Source organism: Rhinolophus ferrumequinum, chromosome 4 (genome assembly GCF_004115265.2).
Source record: "Rhinolophus ferrumequinum isolate MPI-CBG mRhiFer1 chromosome 4, mRhiFer1_v1.p, whole genome shotgun sequence".
Lineage (NCBI taxonomy): Eukaryota > Metazoa > Chordata > Mammalia > Chiroptera > Rhinolophidae > Rhinolophus > Rhinolophus ferrumequinum.
Genome location: NC_046287.1, coordinates 72,494,453 through 72,516,094, shown reverse-complemented (window position 1 = coordinate 72,516,094; position 21,642 = coordinate 72,494,453). Strand labels below are relative to the sequence as shown.

The 21,642-nt window shown below is 34.7% G+C and overlaps 2 protein-coding genes across 3 annotated transcripts in view; one reads left to right on the top strand and one right to left on the bottom strand.

The window, feature by feature from the left end:
* The first annotated feature begins 4 nt into the window (after window positions 1–4).
* On the top strand, window positions 5–15,934 carry CNOT7 (CCR4-NOT transcription complex subunit 7). 2 transcript variants are annotated; one of them, XM_033104453.1, is made up of 7 exons: window positions 5–234; window positions 1,716–1,926; window positions 3,689–3,882; window positions 6,720–6,881; window positions 9,598–9,742; window positions 11,822–11,932; window positions 13,566–15,214. In XM_033104453.1, the coding sequence occupies exons 2-7, from the start codon at window positions 1,810–1,812 to the stop codon at window positions 13,692–13,694; spliced, it is 858 nt and encodes a 285-aa protein (XP_032960344.1). In that variant the 5' UTR covers window positions 5–234; window positions 1,716–1,809; the 3' UTR covers window positions 13,695–15,214. The 2 variants fall into 2 exon arrangements, with proteins under 2 accessions (XP_032960344.1, XP_032960345.1); XM_033104454.1 differs by lacking the exon at window positions 6,720–6,881 and having other exon boundaries at window positions 50–234; window positions 13,566–15,934.
* ZDHHC2 (zinc finger DHHC-type palmitoyltransferase 2) overlaps window positions 15,267–21,642 on the bottom strand; it is a 59,365-nt gene continuing 52,989 nt past the window's right edge. The window contains exon 14 of the mRNA XM_033104452.1: window positions 15,267–21,477. The gene's annotated coding sequence lies outside the window, so the exon portion shown is untranslated. The remainder of the gene's footprint in view (window positions 21,478–21,642) is intronic.

Genomic DNA, 21,642 nt, shown 5'->3' with positions numbered 1-21,642 from the left:
CGCCCCCTCTGCGTGTCGCGTCATCATCTAGCGCCCCCGCCAGGACGTTACGAGAAGCGACGGCGCAGCACGGTGCGGAGCAGCTCCGGCTCCCCTTTCCCCCTTGCCGGGCGAGCGGTGTCTATGGGGCATCCGCTGCCGCCGCCGCCGCCGCCGCTACCGCCACCGCCACCGCCGCTGGGTGCTGTCTCTATGGCGAGGAGGAGGAGGAGGAGCGCGAGCTCAGTGACACAAGTAGATCTTGCGTCTGCCGCAGACCTGCGGGGGGAGGGGCGGTTTGGGGAAGTAAAAAGGGGGTGGGGACGATGAACCTGAGAGGGTGCGCGATGGCGCCAGCTGGAGCTTGGCTGGCGAAGGACTGAGTTGGACGGCGGGCCGAGGCGGGGGAGGGTAACTGGGGCTGGGGTATGTCAAGGAGTTGGCGCGGAGTGATGACGTAAAGGCTTTGTACCTGGAGCTTCGATATTGTGGGATGGAAATTGGGGGTGGAGGGCGGTGGCCTTCATGCACAGCTAGCTCCACGTATTCCTTCGCGCACCAGTGCTTGGGAATCAGTCTGGCCCCAATGAATCCTTATCAGCACCTTCGCGCTGGCTCTGTGCCAGGGAAGGGAGTTAACTGACTTGAATGCTTCTATACTGTCCTCTCTCGTTTCTTTGGGAGCCTGCAGTACGGAGACTTTACCTACAGTAATGAGAAGGTTTCTGGTGCCTCATCGGAGCTTCTGGAACCGTGGTAGAGAGAGATGAAGTAAAGCAATGTTAAACAATAGGGTCTTTCCAAAGTGTGTGTGTGTGTGTGTTTCTTTCCAATGTGTGTGTGTGTGTGTTTAGCGTAGTGGACAGGGTTATAAAAGGGAACTCCCCTGGCTCTTAGAGCACTCGGTTACATTTGTTACTGCAGCGTTTAGAAGGGGGAGTAGTGTAATTCCCTCTTTTACCTTTGTTAAAATTTTTTCAAACTCCTTGTTTGAAGAATTTCCTTGCTCAAGAATCAAAATGTTGGTCTGTACTCTTATCATCATATACTATGCGACCAGTATTTATGGGCCAGAGAGTTGAGATTTATGTTTGGTAACCAGGGAAAATGCTCTTGAGTTTTAGGAAATTAGAAACAGTTTGAAATATGGACACACTATTTTCTCCTTTCTCTCTCCTGCAGTTATGAACATTCAGTCTCTGTGGCTATCTGTTACAGCTTTTTGTTGGTTTACTTTTGTCCCCTCCAATCTGGCTTGAATAAATGCCAGTAAAGGAGATTTTGTAATCAAAACAGATTTTGAATGTTTTGTTAATGAGGAATAAAAGCAGACATTATCTCTGTCCTAGTAGCATCTGATAGTCTCACATGTATATCAGTATTTCACCTTTCATATTTTGTCTGGAAATGGATGTCTTTACAAAGTTTTATTCAGAGAGTCAGTTGAAGTCACAGCAGTCTGTAATTATTGGAAAGTTTTAAGAAATGATTAGTATGTATACATAAAAAATACTATTTTTACGTAACATTGGTATTAGAACCAGGAAACTTGTGTTGTGGTCCTTTTTTTCCTACTGATTAGATGTGTGACTTTAGAAAGGTCACTTCCCAAACTTTGATTTTCTTATGAATCAAAGACTTTGAATAAATAATCTTTTAGGTTTCTGTCAACTCAATTATTCCATAATTTCATTTTCTGATACAGCTGGGTTTTATTTTGGTTTTTATTATGACAGGTACACAAATAAAGGATAAAGTATTTTATGAAACAAATCTTCAATCAAATATAATATTTTGATGCTTGGCAGCTAGACTTCTTGTGCCCTCACTATGCCAGCAGCAACTGTAGATCATAGCCAAAGAATTTGTGAAGTTTGGGCTTGCAACCTGGATGAAGAGATGAAGAAAATACGTCAAGTTATCCGAAAATACAATTACGTTGCTATGGTATGCCTGTGATCAAATATCCTTAAAATACTTCTTATAAAAGGGGAAGAAGGATTTTTAAAGTCTTGAATTCGGCCCTTCTGGTTGATTTTTTTTTTCCCATGGATTTTATTATGAAAATTGTCAGTATCCTCCAACCAAAGACCACCTGGATCACACCTGTAATGTGACAAGTTGGGTTGATTTACTCACTGCGTGAGGGAAAACGCATACCTTTGGAGGATCTGGGGGCATTTGAATAAGACTGTGTTAAAAAGGACTTTTGTGTCAGGTGGTTTTAGGGAGGGATGAAGGAAGCCAGACTTTGCTCTGGATTGGATAGTGTCATAAAGCTGGGTAATTATATGATAGGGTATCTTAAGTCTTAACTACATTGAGAGAAGATGAGAGTGAAGCTAAAGCTATAAAGAAGCAACAGTTATGTTTTTGTTATTTTAGTTATGGTAATAGAGTGGCCTTGTCTGGTGTTGAAGTGTGAAATTGTTTATATTGGACAGAAGAACATTAGGACCTAGCTATGAGTGCCAGGTCAGCACCTAGCAACACTAAGGCCTAACTGATAGTACCAGATGAGCTCCTGTAAGCTAGGGAACTCTTGGATGTCTTTCTCAAATAAAAAAAAATCAGCTTCCCAGTGAAACATTGTTGATCTGCAGTTTTTTGTTTGGTTTTTTAATTTATTTTAGTTATCAGTGGAGTTTCATGAACACACTGCTTTTGCATATACTATTCAATCTGCCTGGACTGTCTACTCAGTTAATTATTTTGCTTCTTTACTACTGTATCTCATACATCTGTTATAGCCACTCTACCATTTTCTAGATAATCAGCTTTGTGAAGCAAAGGGTTAGTATCTTAATCATCCTTTGTCCTTCTGACATCTAGCATAACATATTAGCATCCAATAAAGTCGTTGAGTTGGACTGAATTTAGAGAAGTTTCCATTTTTTTACTCTTTATGATAACTTGGTATTTAGATTTTGTTCTTAGCTTCCTGATGTATCCTTTTCCCAGTATTTTTAATATAAATAAATATGCTCTGTGGGAAGGGGAAGGTTGATTGGTTGAAATACGAATATTTAAGTGTACATAGATAATGTTCTATTTAATAAATCTGTACTTACTCATAGTTAGAATTGAATTTTTTTTTTAATCCAAAAGAAGTTGATAGTGATCAGTTATTTCTTAGATAATAAGGAGTGACAACATTAGAGACATGATAGCATTCTACAGGAATGAGTGGGCAGCATACAGTTTTTGACAGCATGCTTTCTCTGGAGTATAGAGAGAATGCTGTTTAAGTCCAAGAAATTAGGAGGGTTTTGGTGTTCAGATAAACTTTGCCTGAGAAAGTCATTAGAAAGTATGACGCCTTTCCATTCTTTTAAACTAGTTCTTTGTTGCTTTTAACGTTAGAATAGCATAGTTTCACATGCTCCTGGAGAAACATGAATTTATTATTTTCCCTCTTTCTTGGGCATAGAGTCCTTGATTGCATTTATCATTTGTATCTTATACATAGTAATTTTTACTGATGTAATATTTAAAGTAAGAAAAGTTCATTAAGTTTGTAGAGTTTTATTTTATGGTTCCAAAAAGTAATGCACTTACTAGTTAAAGGTACTTTGTAATGGAATAAAAGGTACTTTGTAATATGTAGATAACAACAGGATTCTTTGACTTGTACTACCAAAATTAATTATTCTAGGATTTTGTGGTTTGTGGTTTTTAATAAATAATGAGTTTTAAAACTATTTTACAGGACACCGAGTTTCCAGGTGTGGTTGCAAGACCTATTGGAGAATTCAGGAGCAATGCTGACTATCAGTACCAACTATTGCGGTGTAATGTGGACTTGTTAAAGATAATTCAGCTAGGACTGACATTTATGAATGAGCAAGGAGAATACCCTCCAGGAACTTCAACTTGGCAGTTTAATTTTAAATTTAATTTGACGTAAGTGGGAAATAAATATAACCCAAACTTTTTTTTTTAGTTTAATTTTAGGAATTGATTTCCCTTGAGTATGGTGAATGAAATTCTAAATGAATTTCGCATAATTATCCTGTAAAAACTTAAAACCTAAAATTTCAAAGGTTAGGTATTTTTACTTTTTATTATTGGACAAAAAACTTTGAATAAAGAAGACCTTTAAATTCAAGTACCTAGAATTTTAGAGATGTTATGTGAAAGTATGCCCTTTTATTGAAATTTGGAAAACTTTGGGTATTTAAAATACTTCTTGATAGAAAAAATAACCTTATCACATTTGTCTTACTTTCAAACTTGATGTACAATTTGAAACATGTACATCTTTGTTGTAGTAGTTACCCTTCTTGTAAAGAGATTTGTGTTTATATTCATATCCCAGTTTATGAGTGGATTACACGTCAAAGGTAGTTGAGACGTTTCTTGGAAACTAGGTGCATTTTCCTTTCAAAACGATTTTATGTAATGGCCATATTCCCAGGTCAGCCCACAGAACCTCTTACAAAAATTACATGCAGAAGAAGTAATAACACCCTTGAAACTGGTGTTTTGTTCAGAATCTGGCAGATTGTTTTCCAGAATCTGAATTCTAACTCAAGCCCTGGGTTGAAACCCAGTTTCCTTACTTGTAGTCTTTCTCTGTCTTTGGTAAGAGTAGTCTTGATAGCTTAGGGAAGTTTAGAGTGTTTTGAGTGAGGGAAGATTGTTTACAAACTAAACTGACTGTAAGTTGGGGAAATGTTTAACACATTGTCAGTATGTTACAGTTTTACAGTGTCCTTCTATTAGACAGCAAGTACTTGTGTGATATAACGTAGCATCTGATTTGAAAAATAGTAAATGATGTGGGACATTCATGGTACTGCCAATATAGCAATCACCCTTTCTCTGTAGAATAATGTGGTATGTAGCATAGTATATAAGACCTAAAGAAAAGCAGCGCTTTTCTTGAGAGGGTAATGTTGTCGGCGGTGTAGTAGTATAGTTCATAATTGCATTGTATTTGTCCTGATTGTTTTCCTCTGTTGGATTTCATAATGTACTCTTTAGCTTACTTGGATGGGGTTCCAGCTTTGTCTTTCTAATGACGTGGGTATTGTAAAACATGGAATTGGTTCCAAATGATAAAATATCCAGTGAAATTTAGATGACAGCACATTAACTTATCTGAATTGAGCTATGAGAACTATGCAAAAAAATAATCATACACATATTTTTGTTTACAACTTACTTGATCATAAAACACCAGAAGTATTCATCCAAGTCTCCTGGGGATTGGGATTTGTTAGCTCTGGGTATAGTACCTAGGAATCCATCTTTTTGGTAAGCTCTCCAGGTGATTGTTATCATTGGGCACGTTTGGAAAATACTAACTTAAATAATGCAATAATCGCTCTTCCACTTCACATGGTTTTTGATCTGGTGATACAGCATTAAACAAAAGAGACAAAAATCATTGCCCTGTTGAAGCTTACGTTCTGATTAAGAGAGAAACAATAAGCTAAAAGTAAAGGGAGCATATGGGCCAGAATAATGGCAGCCTGGAGAAAGAATCTATTATTCCTTTGGTTGGTTGTATTTGCTGACGCATGCCACCCAGTGTGCTTATCGGGGCGTGATGAGTGAGATTCTAGTTGTTTAAGGTACATATTTTTAGTTTAATAAGGCTAATAATACCTGCTTAATGAAAAAACTTGTGTTGGGTTTATTCAGGTATCCTTCCTTAAGGGTTTCCAGGGGAAATTTTGACTTTAACAGTGATGGTTGCGGTTTTCCCGTTTTTAAGTATTTCAGTGGCTAGTTTTCTTATTTTTCAGAGACATTTGGAGGCAAATTGATTTCCAAAAAATAGACCATGAGAATGCATTTTGGCCCAAGTGTGATGTTCCTTTTGGTTTAATTAGTTTTGCTAAAGCTTTTAATAGGATATTCTTTTGCTGAGTGGGTGGGAACGAGAATTCTTACAATTTAAAAAGTAAATAAAAAAAAATCTAATAGGCAGTGCACAAAATACTTTTCATTTGTTTTTAGAAACATACCTTCATTTTGATCACTTATTTAATTTAATATTTTGGATACCTATGTGTGCTTTGAAATTAGAGGTGGATTTCTTTTTTGGCTTAAGTAGAATCTTGAAAGATTGGCTTATATTTAGATTTCCTGGCTTGATTTTTGGAAATTAATCTTCTAGGATTAAGATTGGTAGAAGAAATTATTGCTGTTATAGCAGACTCCTTTATTTCAAACAGCTTACTGCTTATTGGAGCCATTTGAAAGGCTTATTAGTGAGAAGAGGCATCTCCTTTTTCTTCAATATGGACTGCAGTTTAACTCAGGTGTTTTCCACCTTGTCTCCTTTGTGGTGCTGCAGACAGCATGGTAGGTAGGTCCTCACCCCTGTGGCTGCAGCTCCATCTGGCAGTGTTGAAATGGCTGCTGAGACTGAAAAGAACCTGTTACTTTGTGGCAGTAGTCCCTGGTGAGAAGACCCTTTTTTTATTTCAAACCTAGTTAAATTTATTAACTTGTGAAAGGCTAATGAAATAGAGTTGACAGTCAAGATTAAAATCTCACCATTAGACTGTTTTGAATGGTTATTTAATATATGAACACGTTTCTGAAATAATGACCTTTACATTTAAATTGTGTTTTCTTTCCATATATGTGAAACATTGGAACAACTAGATCCGAGTGAATCCTCTTTCTTGTTTCTGGCACTGTTGTAGTTGTAGATGTAAGTCGAGAAAAACCGCTTGTTTGAAGTGTGGGGTTTTTGAATGTTGTCTTTCTTCTTCTCCTGCCAGGGAGGACATGTATGCCCAGGACTCTATAGAGCTACTAACAACGTCTGGTATCCAGTTTAAAAAACATGAGGAGGAAGGAATTGAGACCCAGTACTTTGCAGAACTTCTTATGACATCAGGAGTGGTCCTTTGTGAAGGGGTCAAGTGGTTATCATTTCATAGGTAAAAAGACTTACATTGAAAACAGCATGTTACTATTTCCTAGCTGCTTTCCACTTGGCTTGGGTCACTGTTTCAGCACTTTCAGGCTCAGCTCTACAAAAAATTAATTGGCTGCTTATAGCAGTCTCCTAACTCTTAGAGACTAATGTTGGTCTACTTAAAGATGAGTAATATGGGGTCTATTTTAGCCCATGAGAGAGACCGTATTGTGTAGTGGAAAGGGTATAGGTGGAAAAATAAACATTGCTTTAAATCTAGCAGTGTCATTTGGAATCTGTGTTACCTAGGGTTATTTAACATTTCCGAGCCCAAAATTATTCCTTCATTTAAAAAATACTATCTACCATATGCCAAACACTGATAAAATTCTAGGAATTAAGCTGTGAACAAAAGAGATGAAAATCCTTGTCCTCCTGGAGTTTACATTCTGGTAGGAGTAGGCACACAGTTTTTTAAATGATGATGTTTATATTGTGGTTTGTTAGATACTAAGTTCTATGGAGGAAAAAGAACAGCAAAGAATGCTAGGGGTCAGTGTGTGGTAGAGTTTAATATTTTTAAATAAAGTGATCAAGAAGGCATTACTTAAAAAAAAAAATCTGGCAGAATTGTTTTAATGATCAGTAATAACACTTAAACCCTCTAGTAAGGTGCTTTACACACAGTAAATTCTCAGTAAGTGGTAGTCTTTAGTTCTTTGTTATTATAAAATAAAGCTAGATTGTTGAAGAGAATTTCTAGAAAGGAAATTAGTTTCATTTTGTAAAAATAGACTTCCGGGTAAGAGAAAGAGTTCCTATCTAAGTAAATAAATTAAACTGGCAGCCAGTGACTAAAAGTTGCCTGGGGAATGATGGCCTTCTGTTCTCTTTTTAAAAAGCTTTATATTATGCAAGCGTTAATGTTCTTATACTTGGTCCATTTCACACATTTAAAAAAAAATAAGTCTCCAGCCGGCTTTACAACTTCCAGCTCTGGACTGTAGAATGATTATAGTGAAGGACTGTTCATATTGTAAACTTTGGAGCGGTGTGAAGCAGTAATTTTTGAGTTGGAGGTGGTGAACATACTAATTCTTACCTGTTATCTTTTCTTTCTATTCTCCACCTGAGCCTGTACCTCAGGAGACAAAACTTAAGTCTGTTCATGTGAGGAATGTTAATTCTGAGTTCTTTTTTCACTTTTTTTACTTAGTCATAAGGATACAAAAGAACATGAAATTTACTGCATATGACATGTTTTTCATTCAAAAAATACTCTGAGCAAATACTGTGGATATTAAGATGAACAAAAACAGGAAGGGTTTATGTCATCTAAGAGTTTAGAGTCTCAATGAGACTGATATATTTGAATGTCAAGATATGTTAAGATTTTATTCTATGAAATGTCAGTAAATATTTTCTTCATATTATAATTAATTATTTCTAGTAAAGACTAATGTATTTATAAATCCTAAACTTTAATATAATCTTTTACTAGTAACAAGCAAACGTCTTGACTTATATTTTGGATAGAGAGCAGAATTACTTCCTTGCCAGCTACCAGAAGTGTAAAGGTTTCTGCTGTTTATTGCTCATACTTTGATATTTCTCAGTGGTCTTCAATGGTAAAGCTTTTTCTTTTCTTTTTTAGATTAAAAGTAAAATTCTGAATATTAAAAAATTTTATTTTGTATCCCCTTAAAAGTTATTAATAACATGTCTCATCAAATATTAGTTGAGTTCCAACTGTGTGCAATAAAGATATTTTTAAAAGATATTTTAAAAATGTGATTCCTGCCCTTTAAACTAGTGGAGAAAACAATACATGCATTGTAAAGGATAGTGCAAGAAAACAACATGTGTAAGAAATTTGTGCTAGCTGGGCTTTTCAGGGAAGGCATCTATCTGTAAGAGGTCTTTATAGGAAAAGGTAGACAGGAAAAAGGGTAGGTAATTGTGGCACAGGAATGCAGAGAACTATAAAACTGTGGGAAAAGCCAAACCATAGGCATAGGAGCTCTGGTGTTGAGATTGTGGGAGTTTGTGTTTTAGGCTCTAGAGAGTAGTTCTCAGCCTTTGCTACCTTCACTTCTTTCATATGAAACATTTCCATTAGTATCTCTTGGGGATCTGTGATGAGATAGGAACAGAATTAATTTGGGGGGAAGAACGTACTTATTAATAAACTCACTTAAGGGAAGTGAAAATAATTTAGGGAACTAACTCTTTGGATTTTTTTAAGTATATGACTTCTTTGTTAAAGATGGAAAGATTTGCATTATTTTTGCCTTCTGAATGCCAGTTCACTTGCTGCCTTTTGACATGTTTGGCCAACTTTCCATTCATCTTTATTTCTCCATTTCCATAGTTATTTAAGTTGTTTGAGACATCTACTGTGGGCAGTTTGATAGTCGTCTTAAAGAGTTCTCTATTCAAGGATCTATTCAAGGATCTATTCAAGCAAAATAGTAGTTTAGTGACTACAGGCTTGGGATGGTGGTAGCGATCTGCATATTGACACCTGAATGATGATGTGACAGTCTTACCACTGTGTGTAAGATGATTTTTCCATCATAATTATGAGCATGTTTATTTTCTATATTCCTTTTTTTTTTGTATTTTTGGTTGATAACCTTTATTGCCTACAGTGTGACTCGCTTAAAATTTGTATCAAAAAAAGTTTTTCGTCTCTTTGGTATTTATAGTTCTTCTGTATTCTTTTAACCCTTTTGTAGTGGTTATGACTTTGGCTACTTAATCAAAATCCTGACCAACTCTAACTTGCCTGAAGAAGAACTTGATTTCTTTGAGATCCTCCGATTGTTTTTTCCTGTCATTTATGATGTGAAGTACCTCATGAAGAGCTGCAAAAATCTCAAAGTAAGGCTTCGAGTGGCTTTATCTGTAATCACACTACTCAGATCCAGTGACTGATATATAGGATCCTAGGCTAGGATGTTGATTTTAAACCATATTTTTGCGTTTTATATTAAATGTACTTATATTACTAGTCGTTTGATTGTTTTTTTCCATAGTGAAGCTTTATAGGAAATTCTTTTCCAAAGCTTTAGTGTGTATTGGCAGAATAAGTTTTCAAAAATTCAAACCAAGGATCAGATTTTTGTCATCACTTACCAGATTGGAAATCATAAACCAGCACAGAAACTGAGGTTCTCATGCACCATGCACATACTCTGTCCTTGCAAGATGGTGGATGCCATGCAATCCAGGGTGGCCGGCCATGTGCAGCTGTCATCAGTAGTGCGGCGAAAGTTCCTCCCTCCGCTTACTTGGCTACAGATTATTTTGTTGGGTGTTGTCATAGGGTCATGTTCCAGGGATTAAATTACATATTTAAAAGGATTTTTTTTTTTCCTGGCCTAAAGATGTCAACTTAGTAGTAAGTGCTATAGTAAATATGTAGGCCCTATCTAGACAGTAGCTTACATTCTGACACTGCTTACTGGGTGGAATAATTTTTTACTTTTGAACATTCTTTCAAAATGAAAGTTTCTTTAATAAGGAAAAGTGCTTCTTCAGTTTGAGAATGAATTCACCTCTGGTGGCCCAGACTCCTAAAGACTATAGTGGATTTTTTAGTTGTATTTGTATTTAAGCTGTAACTGACCAAAAAAAAATTCGGTAAAGTGGTTGCTTCATAGAACCTACGTCAAGGTTGATCAAGTTTTTTCCTCACCAGGGTTTTAGAAGTGCAAGTAAAGTTATACTTTCAGGAGATGGTAAATTTTACACAGAAATAATTTAGGAATTGAATAGGAAACTTTGCTTTGACCGATGAACTGAAAATCGTAAGAGAAGCAATCTTTTGGCCAAAGTCTTCTTGCCTCATTACAGGATATAGCATATAACAAGGGAAGTTTTTAAGAAAGATTACTTCATTTTGTAGCACCCAAGAGCCGCAGAATTCTGTGCAGTTTGAGAGACTTCTAGCTGTGGCTCAAGTGAACTTGCTGCAGTAAGATATCCTTGTTAACTCTAGAAATTCTGTCCACGCCCTGAAAGTATTAATGCTGAGAATCCAAGAGCTAAACGTTTTAATGTGGCTTTGGAAATGCTTTTAAAAATTGACGTGTGTACAGTGACCGTTTTGGACACAGAACCAAACTATTCCTGATGTGCACATTATTGGAAAATTTCTAAATATACCACATATTCTGAATATACCTAGTGACCTGCTATGTTAAAATTAGGTTCGTGACAAAGGTGCTTGACCTATAGTCCACCAAACTGGTTGACCCTATTCTGTTGCTGCTCTAAGCAGCTGCTAATGATACCTAATCCTCAGGCTGTTTTACCGCAGAAGCAGCTGCTATGCAAAGCACTATTTCAAGTTGTGATATAGTTAAGGGCTAGTTGCTTGTAGAGGTCTTAACAATTTAGAGAGGAATTTCTTTGTTTTGTCCTTGTTCCTCATCTTTCTTTCCTTTCTCTCCTTCCATTATTCTCCTTTCCCTTCCTCTTTCCTTCTCTCTCTTTTTCTTTCTCTTTCACTCTCATCATTACTCTTTTTCAATTCTAGCAATATTATAATAACATAGACAGATATTTAGCAGATCCTTCTAAAGAGTTGTATTCTTAAAACAACATACTCTTTTTAACTAACAAACCCATGGTTAAACCTTTAGTGATTTGATTGGCCATAATAGCTTTGTTTTCTACGAATTATTTATATGAAACTATTTGGAGATAGATTGCTGGGAAGCTTAAGAAAATTTGAAAGTAAGTACCTGCAGTCATTTTTATAATAAAATTATAAACTTCACACACATTGAACAAATACATTAGTAATTCACATTCTCTGTTTTTTTCCAGTCGTAATAAGATCCATCTATACATTCTGAAGTTCATTTATATTTTGGTCATTATCTAAGTTATGTAATTTGTGAATTCAGGCATTGCAGTGTTTCTCTTTTGACAGGCAATTTTTCTGTCTTCTAGGGTGGTTTACAGGAAGTTGCTGAACAGTTAGAGCTGGAACGGATAGGACCACAACATCAGGCAGGATCTGATTCATTGCTTACAGGAATGGCCTTTTTCAAAATGAGAGAAGTATGAAGACATCAGTGCCTTTTTCTCAGTTGGTTGTTAGGTTGAGAATATTAAAATCTTACGGCAAAATTTTGGGGCAATAAGTGGTTATCAAGTGAATATATAATTAAAGGTACCATATAAGTCATAGTTAACACTTGAATGAAAGTAGTAAAAAATAAGGCATCTTGAAAAAGAAGTCATCAGAAAGAAGTGAAAAAAAATAAGTTCTTTGTAAACTAAAAAATTGAAAAATTTAAACTACCTTAGAAATCATGTTGCTCTAACCATATTATTTCTTAAGTGAGAAAACAGGCCAGAGGCTAGTAACTTTTATCCAAGGTGACACACATCATTAGTGGAAGAAAACAGTTCTTTCTGTAGACCACATCAGTGCTGCTTCTGCCAGGTCAGGAATCCATCTCTATATTGTTTCCCTGGCATATCTTATCTAAGGCATTAAACTGCGAGTAAAAATGTCATTTGCTCATGCCATTCTTTAGTACTTGAAGGATTTATACAGTAGGACGTGGGTTATTTAGTAGATTGAGTCTTACCAAGAAGTGTTTGAATTCTAAAGGGGTTAAATAAATCTGAAATAGTAGTTGAATCAAAATCATATTGGGCAGACCCTCCTTAAGTGTAAAAGGCAGAAATAAATTCCTCAAACATAAAGAAGTCAGGAAAGGAAGGAAGAACAAAGTCCACTGAACCCGGGTCGTCTTGGTTTAAGTGACATGCACAAGTATGCCTCACTGTAGACGAACTCAATGAAAAAAGTTGATTGTGCAAAAAACAATGGACTTTTTTGCTTACAAAAACATTTTCCTTTTTGCAAAATATTGACTGGAAATTTCTTTTGAGTATATCCTCATAGACAATAAAGCATTGACTGAGAACTCTTCTGGCAATTGAAAGTTTTTGTAGAAGTGTATTAATAATAGAAAGCCTAATAGCTATTTTACCAAATGGTATTGATTCAGAAGTGATTTGGACTGTCCATGAAAGTAAATACTGTGTTTTGTACTACTTTCCAGTGCTACATTAGAAAATTAAAATAACCTTTTGGATTTTCAGCTTTGCATTTTAAAAATGGCTTAACGGTTCAATTAATGGTGGATTTTCTGCTACTAATTTGTTATCTTTATTTTTCTTGGCTTCTTCAAGGAAGTAACCTAGTGTGAATGCTCAGATTTTACTGTCTAGAACATGTTTAGGGTTTGATTGTTTTTAGCCAATTTAGCCGTACACAGAGACTCAAGTCTCCTTATAAACCTAAATGTCACCCCCACCCCCTTCATCAGCTATTTTCATTCATTCTACCATTGAATATTCCATTTATGGAGTAAAAATGTGTGCCACTTTTTTTCATGATTACAAATTCTCATAAATTGGTCTAAGTTTGTTAATAGGAAAGACATGTATTTATACATTTTTTTTGTAGTCTTTTTCCTTTGGTTTCTTTTGAGCTCTACTTGAGAACCTCAGTTTTATTCATTGAATTTAAATGTGTGGCCTCAAAGGAGCACCATAGAAAAGAGCTGCCATTATAGTTAATGAACCGTCAGTACTTACGTTGCTGAAATGTAAATTACCAGTGGTACCTTTTGGTTATAATTATCTTTTTTTTTTTTTTTCCAAAATTCCTTTTTAGATGTTCTTTGAAGATCATATTGATGATGCCAAATATTGTGGTCATTTGTATGGCCTTGGTTCTGGTTCATCCTATGTACAGAATGGCACAGGGAATGCATATGAAGAGGAAGCCAACAAGCAGTCATGACATGAAATAGTCCTTTTATTTTTATTTTATTTGAGCTACACACATGCTTGTATATAGGTTTTATCTCTGGTTGAATTCCTTGAACAATAGACAGTACTTTATTTTTCTTTCATAGCCCTTTTTGTTTTCTACCTTTCAGTACTAAGTATAACCGTTCCTATCTCAGATTTTAAATAGAAAAGCATTCAGGTAAAATTTGGCCTTAACTTACCATACTTGTTGGCAGGCGTGTGTGACAGAGTGGGGAAGTTACATCATACAAACTCTACCTACTTGAGCTTGGTTTGTTTTCCCTTTCCTAAATTAACTAGCACTGACTGTAATTTATTTCCGTTTCATGTCTCCCTTCCATTCTGCAGGACTTTTAGCTATTTGAAATTGTGGACCATCAATTTTGCACTTTACAGAGTGATTCTGACTCAAATCCTCTGTCTTACCAGAAATTTTGGTTTTTCTTGCTCTTAGCTGGAAAAATGACCATCTGCCAACTTTATACAGTATTTACTTGTTATTGACCCACGGAATATAACACATGCATTGTGCAAATGGTTGATTCAGCAAGACTACAAAAAAAAAAAAAAGACAACTACTGAGGAGCTTAGTAACTGCTGTTTCTGTACGTAGTGTTTAATCTCCTAAGCACATCTAGTGTCTGTCAGTTTCTAATTGGCATGTGTAGGCTGCTCTGTGATTGAAGAATTTTTCAAACCAGCTTTACACCCTTCAGGAATAATCCTTTGTGATTGGATGTTATGGTCTGCCAGGAAACTGGTATCCAGGATGTTGAAGCTTCAGTTGTTTTATGATAGCACACTTCCCTTAATCTGCTTCTTTTTATTCCATCTCTGTTTACCCTTATTTTTAATTTTTAAAAAATTTTATAGCCATACTTATGATGCTCTTGATTTGTTGATTCCACAAATCAATTTCATTAAAGTCCAAAGATAACAAGTCTAGGTATATTTGTACCAAATTAAATTAGAAGACAAAAAATTGTGCTTTCATAGTTGTTACAAAGATAAATAATGGAGAGATTTGGTGCAGAACAACAAAATACAAAAATATGTATATGTATATTAGCTATATATATATATATATATATATAGCTAATATATATAGCTCATAAAATTACCTGAGGAGTGTAATGCTTGTTTATTTTTTTGTGTATATCTTTGCAATCTATTTTATATATATAGACAAAAGATACTGTGAAATATTTAGCCATGCAGAATATGTGACAAAGACCAGAGCATGTGTAGGACATTTTGATAATGAATAACTCTACCCTGAAGTGATGGACTACAATTTATGATGTGTGTTATCTACACTTCAATCAGTAATATTAGCAAATCTCCAAATATTAGCCACATTGGTTTGTTTTCCTTGTACATTCTTTATTCATGATATTACAATGCTGTAAATGGGTGGTCCTTTTTAAACAAAACATTATTTGCAAAACAGAGGGTATTATTTGTTTTTAAAGCTTTTGTAAATAAAGGCTTCAGAAATGTTTTCTTATATATGTTGATGACTGGTAATTTTGTTTTGGAAATATTTATTTGGGGAATATTGTTTTTTTGGGAGCAGATGAACAGAACTCAGTAACTTCATTAACCATGGCCAATTATTAGTCCCTTAATTGAGAAATCAATTTGAGCCTTCTGCATTTCAACAGATTCATTATCAATACCTCAGCTAGACATTAAGAATTAATTTCTGTCTCCTTTCCATGAATGCATTTGATAGAACTTACTGTGGCTTCTTTTTAAAGCTGACACAATATAGCAGGTATCTCATTGGTTTCTTTTTATTTTGATCTTCACCTGGGGGTGGGGGGGAGGAATTATATAAGGACTGCCTATTAGATTGCATAGTTTGTATCAATTTTGGTTTCTGTCTCTAAAAAGTAATACAGTATTTTATAACGTCTATAAGAGGGACACTATGACCTTTGTTAAGTCTAGCTTTTGGATAAGAGATATTTGGCTGATAAATTTTTAGTGTTCCTGAGCCATTAAATCTGGCCTCGCCATATTCTGTTAAATCTACTAGAGCATGGGTCAGCACACTATGGCCTGCAGGCCAAAACCAGCCTGCTGCCTATTTTTGAATGGCCAGTAAGATGAGAATGGTTTTTACAGTTTTAAAATGGTTGGGGAAAATAATATTTCCTGACATGTGATTATATGAAATTCAGATTTTAGTGTTCATAAATAAAGTTTTGCTGGAATGCAGCCACACTCATTATTTATGTACTGTCTGTGACTGTTTTTGCACTTACAGTGGGGAAATTGAGTAGCTGCTACAGAAACTGCCTATTTGGACTACTGTCTCTGTACCATTATATTTTTTTATGCTTTCTGTTACCAATTTATACCCATTGTGTCAAAAAAAAGTACACTTTGAATGGTTTTCTTTTAAGGCACATTGAAGAGGATTTGATACGGATTATCATACCAAATTATATGGTACAAGATTGTTTATCATGCAATGATACTATAACTGTGCTAAAAATATACACTATATGTTGACTAAGGACTCCTCACAATATTCCCAACTTACGGGAAAGCAACAGTCAGGAGAATTAGAAATTTTAAAATAGAATAGCTCACCACAGCATAATTACTACACAAAAATAAAAAGTGAAAATGTGGCTGTAATCAAAGTACAGTTACAAGTGGCCCATTTGTTAGCCAGCAAAGCCATTTACTGATGGTGTTACATCATATTTTTTGAATGCAGTAGCCCAAAGAAATGTGTCTAGAGAAAAATAAACTTAAGACTTTGATGAGAACAGTTCCTCAAAGAGTGAGGACATTAGGCATAAAATCACATAATTATAAAACAAGACAAATGATTTTGAGTATTTTTCTTTGGCTCTTAATGAGTCAGTACTCTCTAGCTGTTAAGAAATTAATGCTAAGTGAAGTGACTGAAGAATTTGTTTCTATTAATAATCTCTGGAATAACTACAGGTGAGAACATTTTCAAAGAATTTGAGAAGCCAGCAAGTCACTAAAATCTGAAGTGGACGCTACTAAGGTATACAACTGATAGGGGTAAAAATACGCATGGATCAGAAAAAGGTTCAGTTGGTCAAATTTAAAATTTGTGAAAACGAAAGGTGTTTTGGTTTGGCAGGGACTCTTCAATTGTGTCATACACCTTTGTTTTCTTCAACATTGTTCATTGTTATCTCATGTCTTACATTACTCCAAAGATCATGTAGAAAGGAAACAAAACCATACTTTATATATACAGACTTTCCATTGATTTATAGCTGTTCAGGGATTCATTCGTGTCACGTACTTACCTAAGTATAGTTTTTAAAGAACTTTAAAACATGTTTGTATGTTACACTAAGATTAGTATATACTTATGGTTTCTTTGTTTAATATTCAGCTTTCACACAACAGATGATTAGCTCAGATAGATTCTTCTAATAGGTTTTAGAGGACTATAATACTGACAGGAAAAGATGAAATCTAAACTGACAATAGTCTTCATAGTTGAATAAAAAACAAGAACTGAAGCTTTCCATGGTTTTTTAATTCAGCATCAACAGAATTCTACTTTGGAGCATTGTTTTTCTCTCAATTTGATTAAGTACCTGTAGTGAACAAACAGTATTCATGTCAGAATTGCGCCCCTTACACTGTTAAACCTTCCCTGGAAGGTGCAACATAAATCAAAAAGTAGTACTGTCCCTTAGGAGCAATGAACTCCATTATGTAGCATAAACCAGAGCTTCAAGTCTCCTATCCAGAGGCCCCTTTGGGTTTAATTGGTACTCATAAATAAGTCATCTCAAAAGATGAGTAATAACATATTGCCCCTCTCCAGCTGAACACTGGCAATGAACACCAAAGATCTATGTTTGGGCATCGTCACCAGTTTTGTTTTTGCTGTAACTTGCCTAGAGTGAGAAAGGGCTGCAAGTGATTTAAAGGCTATTGACATTGCCCAGATTATCATATTTGAACTTTTTACTGGTATAACAAAGGGTCAGATTGAGCTCTTAGGAATCTCAACTGCATTATGATAGAGCATCCTCTTTACTTACATCCTCTTTTGAGGATTAAAAAGATACCCCATTTCAGAGCCTCCTGTTAACGCTGGAAGATACTTCATAGTTTTTGATCCACAGTTCCTTTGAAATAAGCCTACTTGAATTCATCCCTTCATTGATGTCAACTTGATAACAAATCTCTAAAAGAATAACATGGCAGAGAAAAGGAAAGTGCACAATTGGACCATTTTAAAATATAACAATTTCCTGTGTTCTGTAACAAGATTCTTCAGTAATTTTAAAGGAGATCTAGTGGGGGGGACAGATTGCTCAATTTTAAAATCAGACTTTAATGTTGGCATGTGCTTAATGCTTTTAATAAGTGACATGATCGAAATGCTAAAATTTCAATGCAAGTTAGAACTATGAATTTTTACCAACGTGAGGTCTAAAAATTCGAGTGGTATCTATGTATGAGTAATGCGGTTGGCTTCCACACGTAAAAAGGAATATCTTCTCAATTGGCTAATTATGTGGAAAAGGAGTGTAGGCTGCTAAAAGACTTGGGTTTAAGCCAAGTAGTTTTTTACTTAGTTTTCTGCAGAAGGATCTTACCTAGAAACGTGTTATTTGTGGAAATCCATTGTCCAAATATGTGTCTGAACAAACTTAGCAGAATAGAATTTGTAGTCTGTGGGGTAGGTGGGATGATTGTACAAGAGGATACCTTCATTATGGTTTATAGTGTAAGTGGGTTTGCTACATTTACCATTTATGTGGTTGGTGTATATGTGGGTTTTTAAAATTTATAACAGTATTAGAACTATCACTTTTAGAAGCAAATATCTGATAATGTGATGTGGATACTAAAGTAGGCTGTATAACCAGCATCAGCCCAGCAAGTTTACATGTATTTCAAAATAGGGAAAATTTGCTAGTTTATGACATAATGGAGTAACACCTTTTTCACAGGTTTTCTTCAGCATGAATCACATCATTACTAGCTTAATTTTTATGACCATGGTTTATGAATCCTTTATATTTGATTTCCCTAATGAAGGTAGTTTTGTCAAACATATGACATATTTCTTATACTTGTCTTTGATTACAAGGTACTACTTGAGTTTTATAGTCTATTTCCAATTGTACTCAGAATCACTTACTAATGAGTAATTACCTCTTCCTGTCATCCACCTCTTCTCAAAAGATTTATGACCAGGTTGTAGACATGAATTTTGCCGGTAGCAGCTCTGGTAGACTATTAGGAAAAGTGTATCTGTAAAGCAATTTAGATTGTATGTGCAAAGGCAACTTCATATAGACAACTAATAAAGGTGATCAACCAGACTTTATTATGGTATAACGGGAGTTCGTAGATAAGCACTTCCTTGAATATCTCACTGTATTTATTTGCACTTTACCTTTGAAAAAAACAAACCCTCTTTCACTGAACAAAGGCAAATAGTTAACAAATGTATATGAAGCATCTATATAATATTTTAAATTAAAAAATTCTTAAATATTGATAACCGATATGGTAGAATCTCTGAAAACAGGAAAAATCAAAATTACCAATTCAGTGGACTATTGGGACAGTTGAAGTAAAATATGTCTTCAAGTTTGAGTTAAGCAATTAAATTTTTAAAGTAAAATGTTTTAAGGTACATTTTATAAATATGTACAAAATGCAGATCTATTTGATGCTTTATTCACGCAAGTAAAATACTGTATATGTAAAGAGAGACGCCACCATCTCTAAAAATTATAACCCCCTAGAATTAAAAACAAAAGTAAACAAAATACCCTTTAAAGAATATTCACCATATGAAACAAAAAGGGAACCATTATAACTTAAAGAATAAAATTTATTTTTAAAAATGTTTTCAAGTCTGATTCTAATGTGTACTGACTTACGCATTTGAATAATTACATGAAAGACCTACAGGGGGGAAAGGTTAACAGTACTTTAGCAAGTTAAAGAATAAAAATCTCTCTTTTTCCCCCCTACCTTCTAGTTGACAAGAGGGAATAGCTAACAATCCTGTTTCATAAAAACAGCTATAGTACTGTGCTTTGAAAAATATCTGGTGCATATTCTTCTTACTACATCACGTGATTCTGTTGCCCTTAAGACTTCTATCTAGCAGGAGCTACAGGTTCCAACCCGGCACTTCAGGTAATGAAAAATGACCCAAAAAATGCTTTAAGATAAAATAATGTATCTTCTGAAATTTCTTGAAGCAGATTGTCAGATCAAAATCTTTAGCTTTAAATAAAAAGTCCGAAAAAGACTGCCATCCTATTATTGTTGAAATAATTGCACTCAAATGATCTATAAAATGGAGTGGGCTGACATTGGTTCTATTAACTCATTTAATATAAAACTTTATATTTTCAGCAAGTATAAGTAATTGCAAGGATCTATTACTCCATTATCCTCTGGCCTTCTAGTCTTATTTTGTGTTGAATTTTTGTCTAATGCACAATTTGAAAAGTTTAATACCATTTTCTCTCTGATTAAATACCAGTTCCTTAGCTTTGTAGCCTTAAAAGGAAATCTGCTTTTTAAATTCTGAAAATCAGTACCAAAAAAATGTACACAGCTTATTCTAATTACTAACATTTACAAAACTTACTCCATCAAATTAAAAAAGAGTAAAATAAAATATTTTTTAAAATAGTGCATACAAGGCACAAGAGCTTCTTAGTACATTTACTGAAGCCTAACATTTTGGCATCGACAAACACGCCACTTAATCTGAAACTCAATTTCCAAACAGCATGCCATTTAGTTACATTGAACTAAATTTCCAAAAGTATATGATTTTTTTGTTTGATTTGCATAATTTAATCTTAGGTGTTTGAAGAACTATATAGTTTAACTCATACTTTTGATGAGAGGACACAGAAATAACAGATATAAATGAAAGATTAATGTATTGACCCAACAGAATTCTTAACAGAAATTCAGTATTTTTGCCATGTTCAAAGAAAAAAACGAAAAAAAAATTTTTTTTAAAGCCAACCTGGCAAAGAATATCATAAACCAATCTTCATTATTGGTGTTAATAGATTTTTCCCCAATTTAAAAAGATTAAAAGATGAAAAATATATTTCAATGTCATAGAAATGTATTCATTCTGAAAAATTTTCTAACCAATCGCTTACCAGTGAGCTCAAGCTTCAATGATCATTCTTCTTTTCCAGCAGGGAACAAAGCTAGAATTAGATTAAAGTCTAGCAAAAAATGGATGGTGATCTTCAATTTGTAATGGATTCACAGTTACTAAGTTCACTCAGTTTGAGGCTGGATTCACATCAGAGAGAAAAGACGACTGATTTGCTACCTCCACCTCATAGGTAACTAATAGGTTTTACAAATAAGGCTTATCATTATAATGTGATTTGAAATATTTTAAATCTCAATATCTTAGTCTTATAGTTTTGATTAGAAAGTTAGATGAGTAATGGGCATTTTATGTGATAAATTGTGCTACCCAAATATTTGGGTGAAAACTGGCCCATGAATTTATTTCAAGTTTTTATGATAGAAGGTATTTTCACCGTTATCATAAACCATAATTTTAATCTTTCACAGGAATTTGTATTAGTTGAAACAGTCTGTATATTGAATAAAAATGTGATATTTTAAGCAACGGCTTGCAGAGAACTAATCAATTCATATTCTGCATATCCAGCCAAAGGTAAATGGAACCACTGGCCAATGGTGCCTTCCTGTGAGAAGCCTTTTCCATCCATATACAGCATTGAAACCTTGAAATGAAACAGAAAACATGAAACGATTCTGTTAGCTATAAACAACAACAACAACAAAAAAACTAACCAACTCTTTCATTCAACAAACAACTCATTGTTTGTTTCAATAACATCCCTATTCAAAATTAAATGTCTTCTGTACTAGTTATCTCAGGAGATGAG

What these genes read in the sequence shown, in the direction of transcription:
- CNOT7 (XM_033104453.1), top strand. Translation starts at nt 1,810, where the DNA reads ATGCCAGCAGCAACTGTAGATCATAGCCAAAGAATTTGTGAAGTTTGG. An exon ending in AATTTTAAATTTAATTTGAC is followed by an intron (nt 3,883 to 6,719) that starts GTAAGTGGGAAA and finishes TTCTCCTGCCAG; the next exon opens with GGAGGACATGTATGCCCAGG. An exon ending in AAGTGGTTATCATTTCATAG is followed by an intron (nt 6,882 to 9,597) that starts GTAAAAAGACTT and finishes ACCCTTTTGTAG; the next exon opens with TGGTTATGACTTTGGCTACT.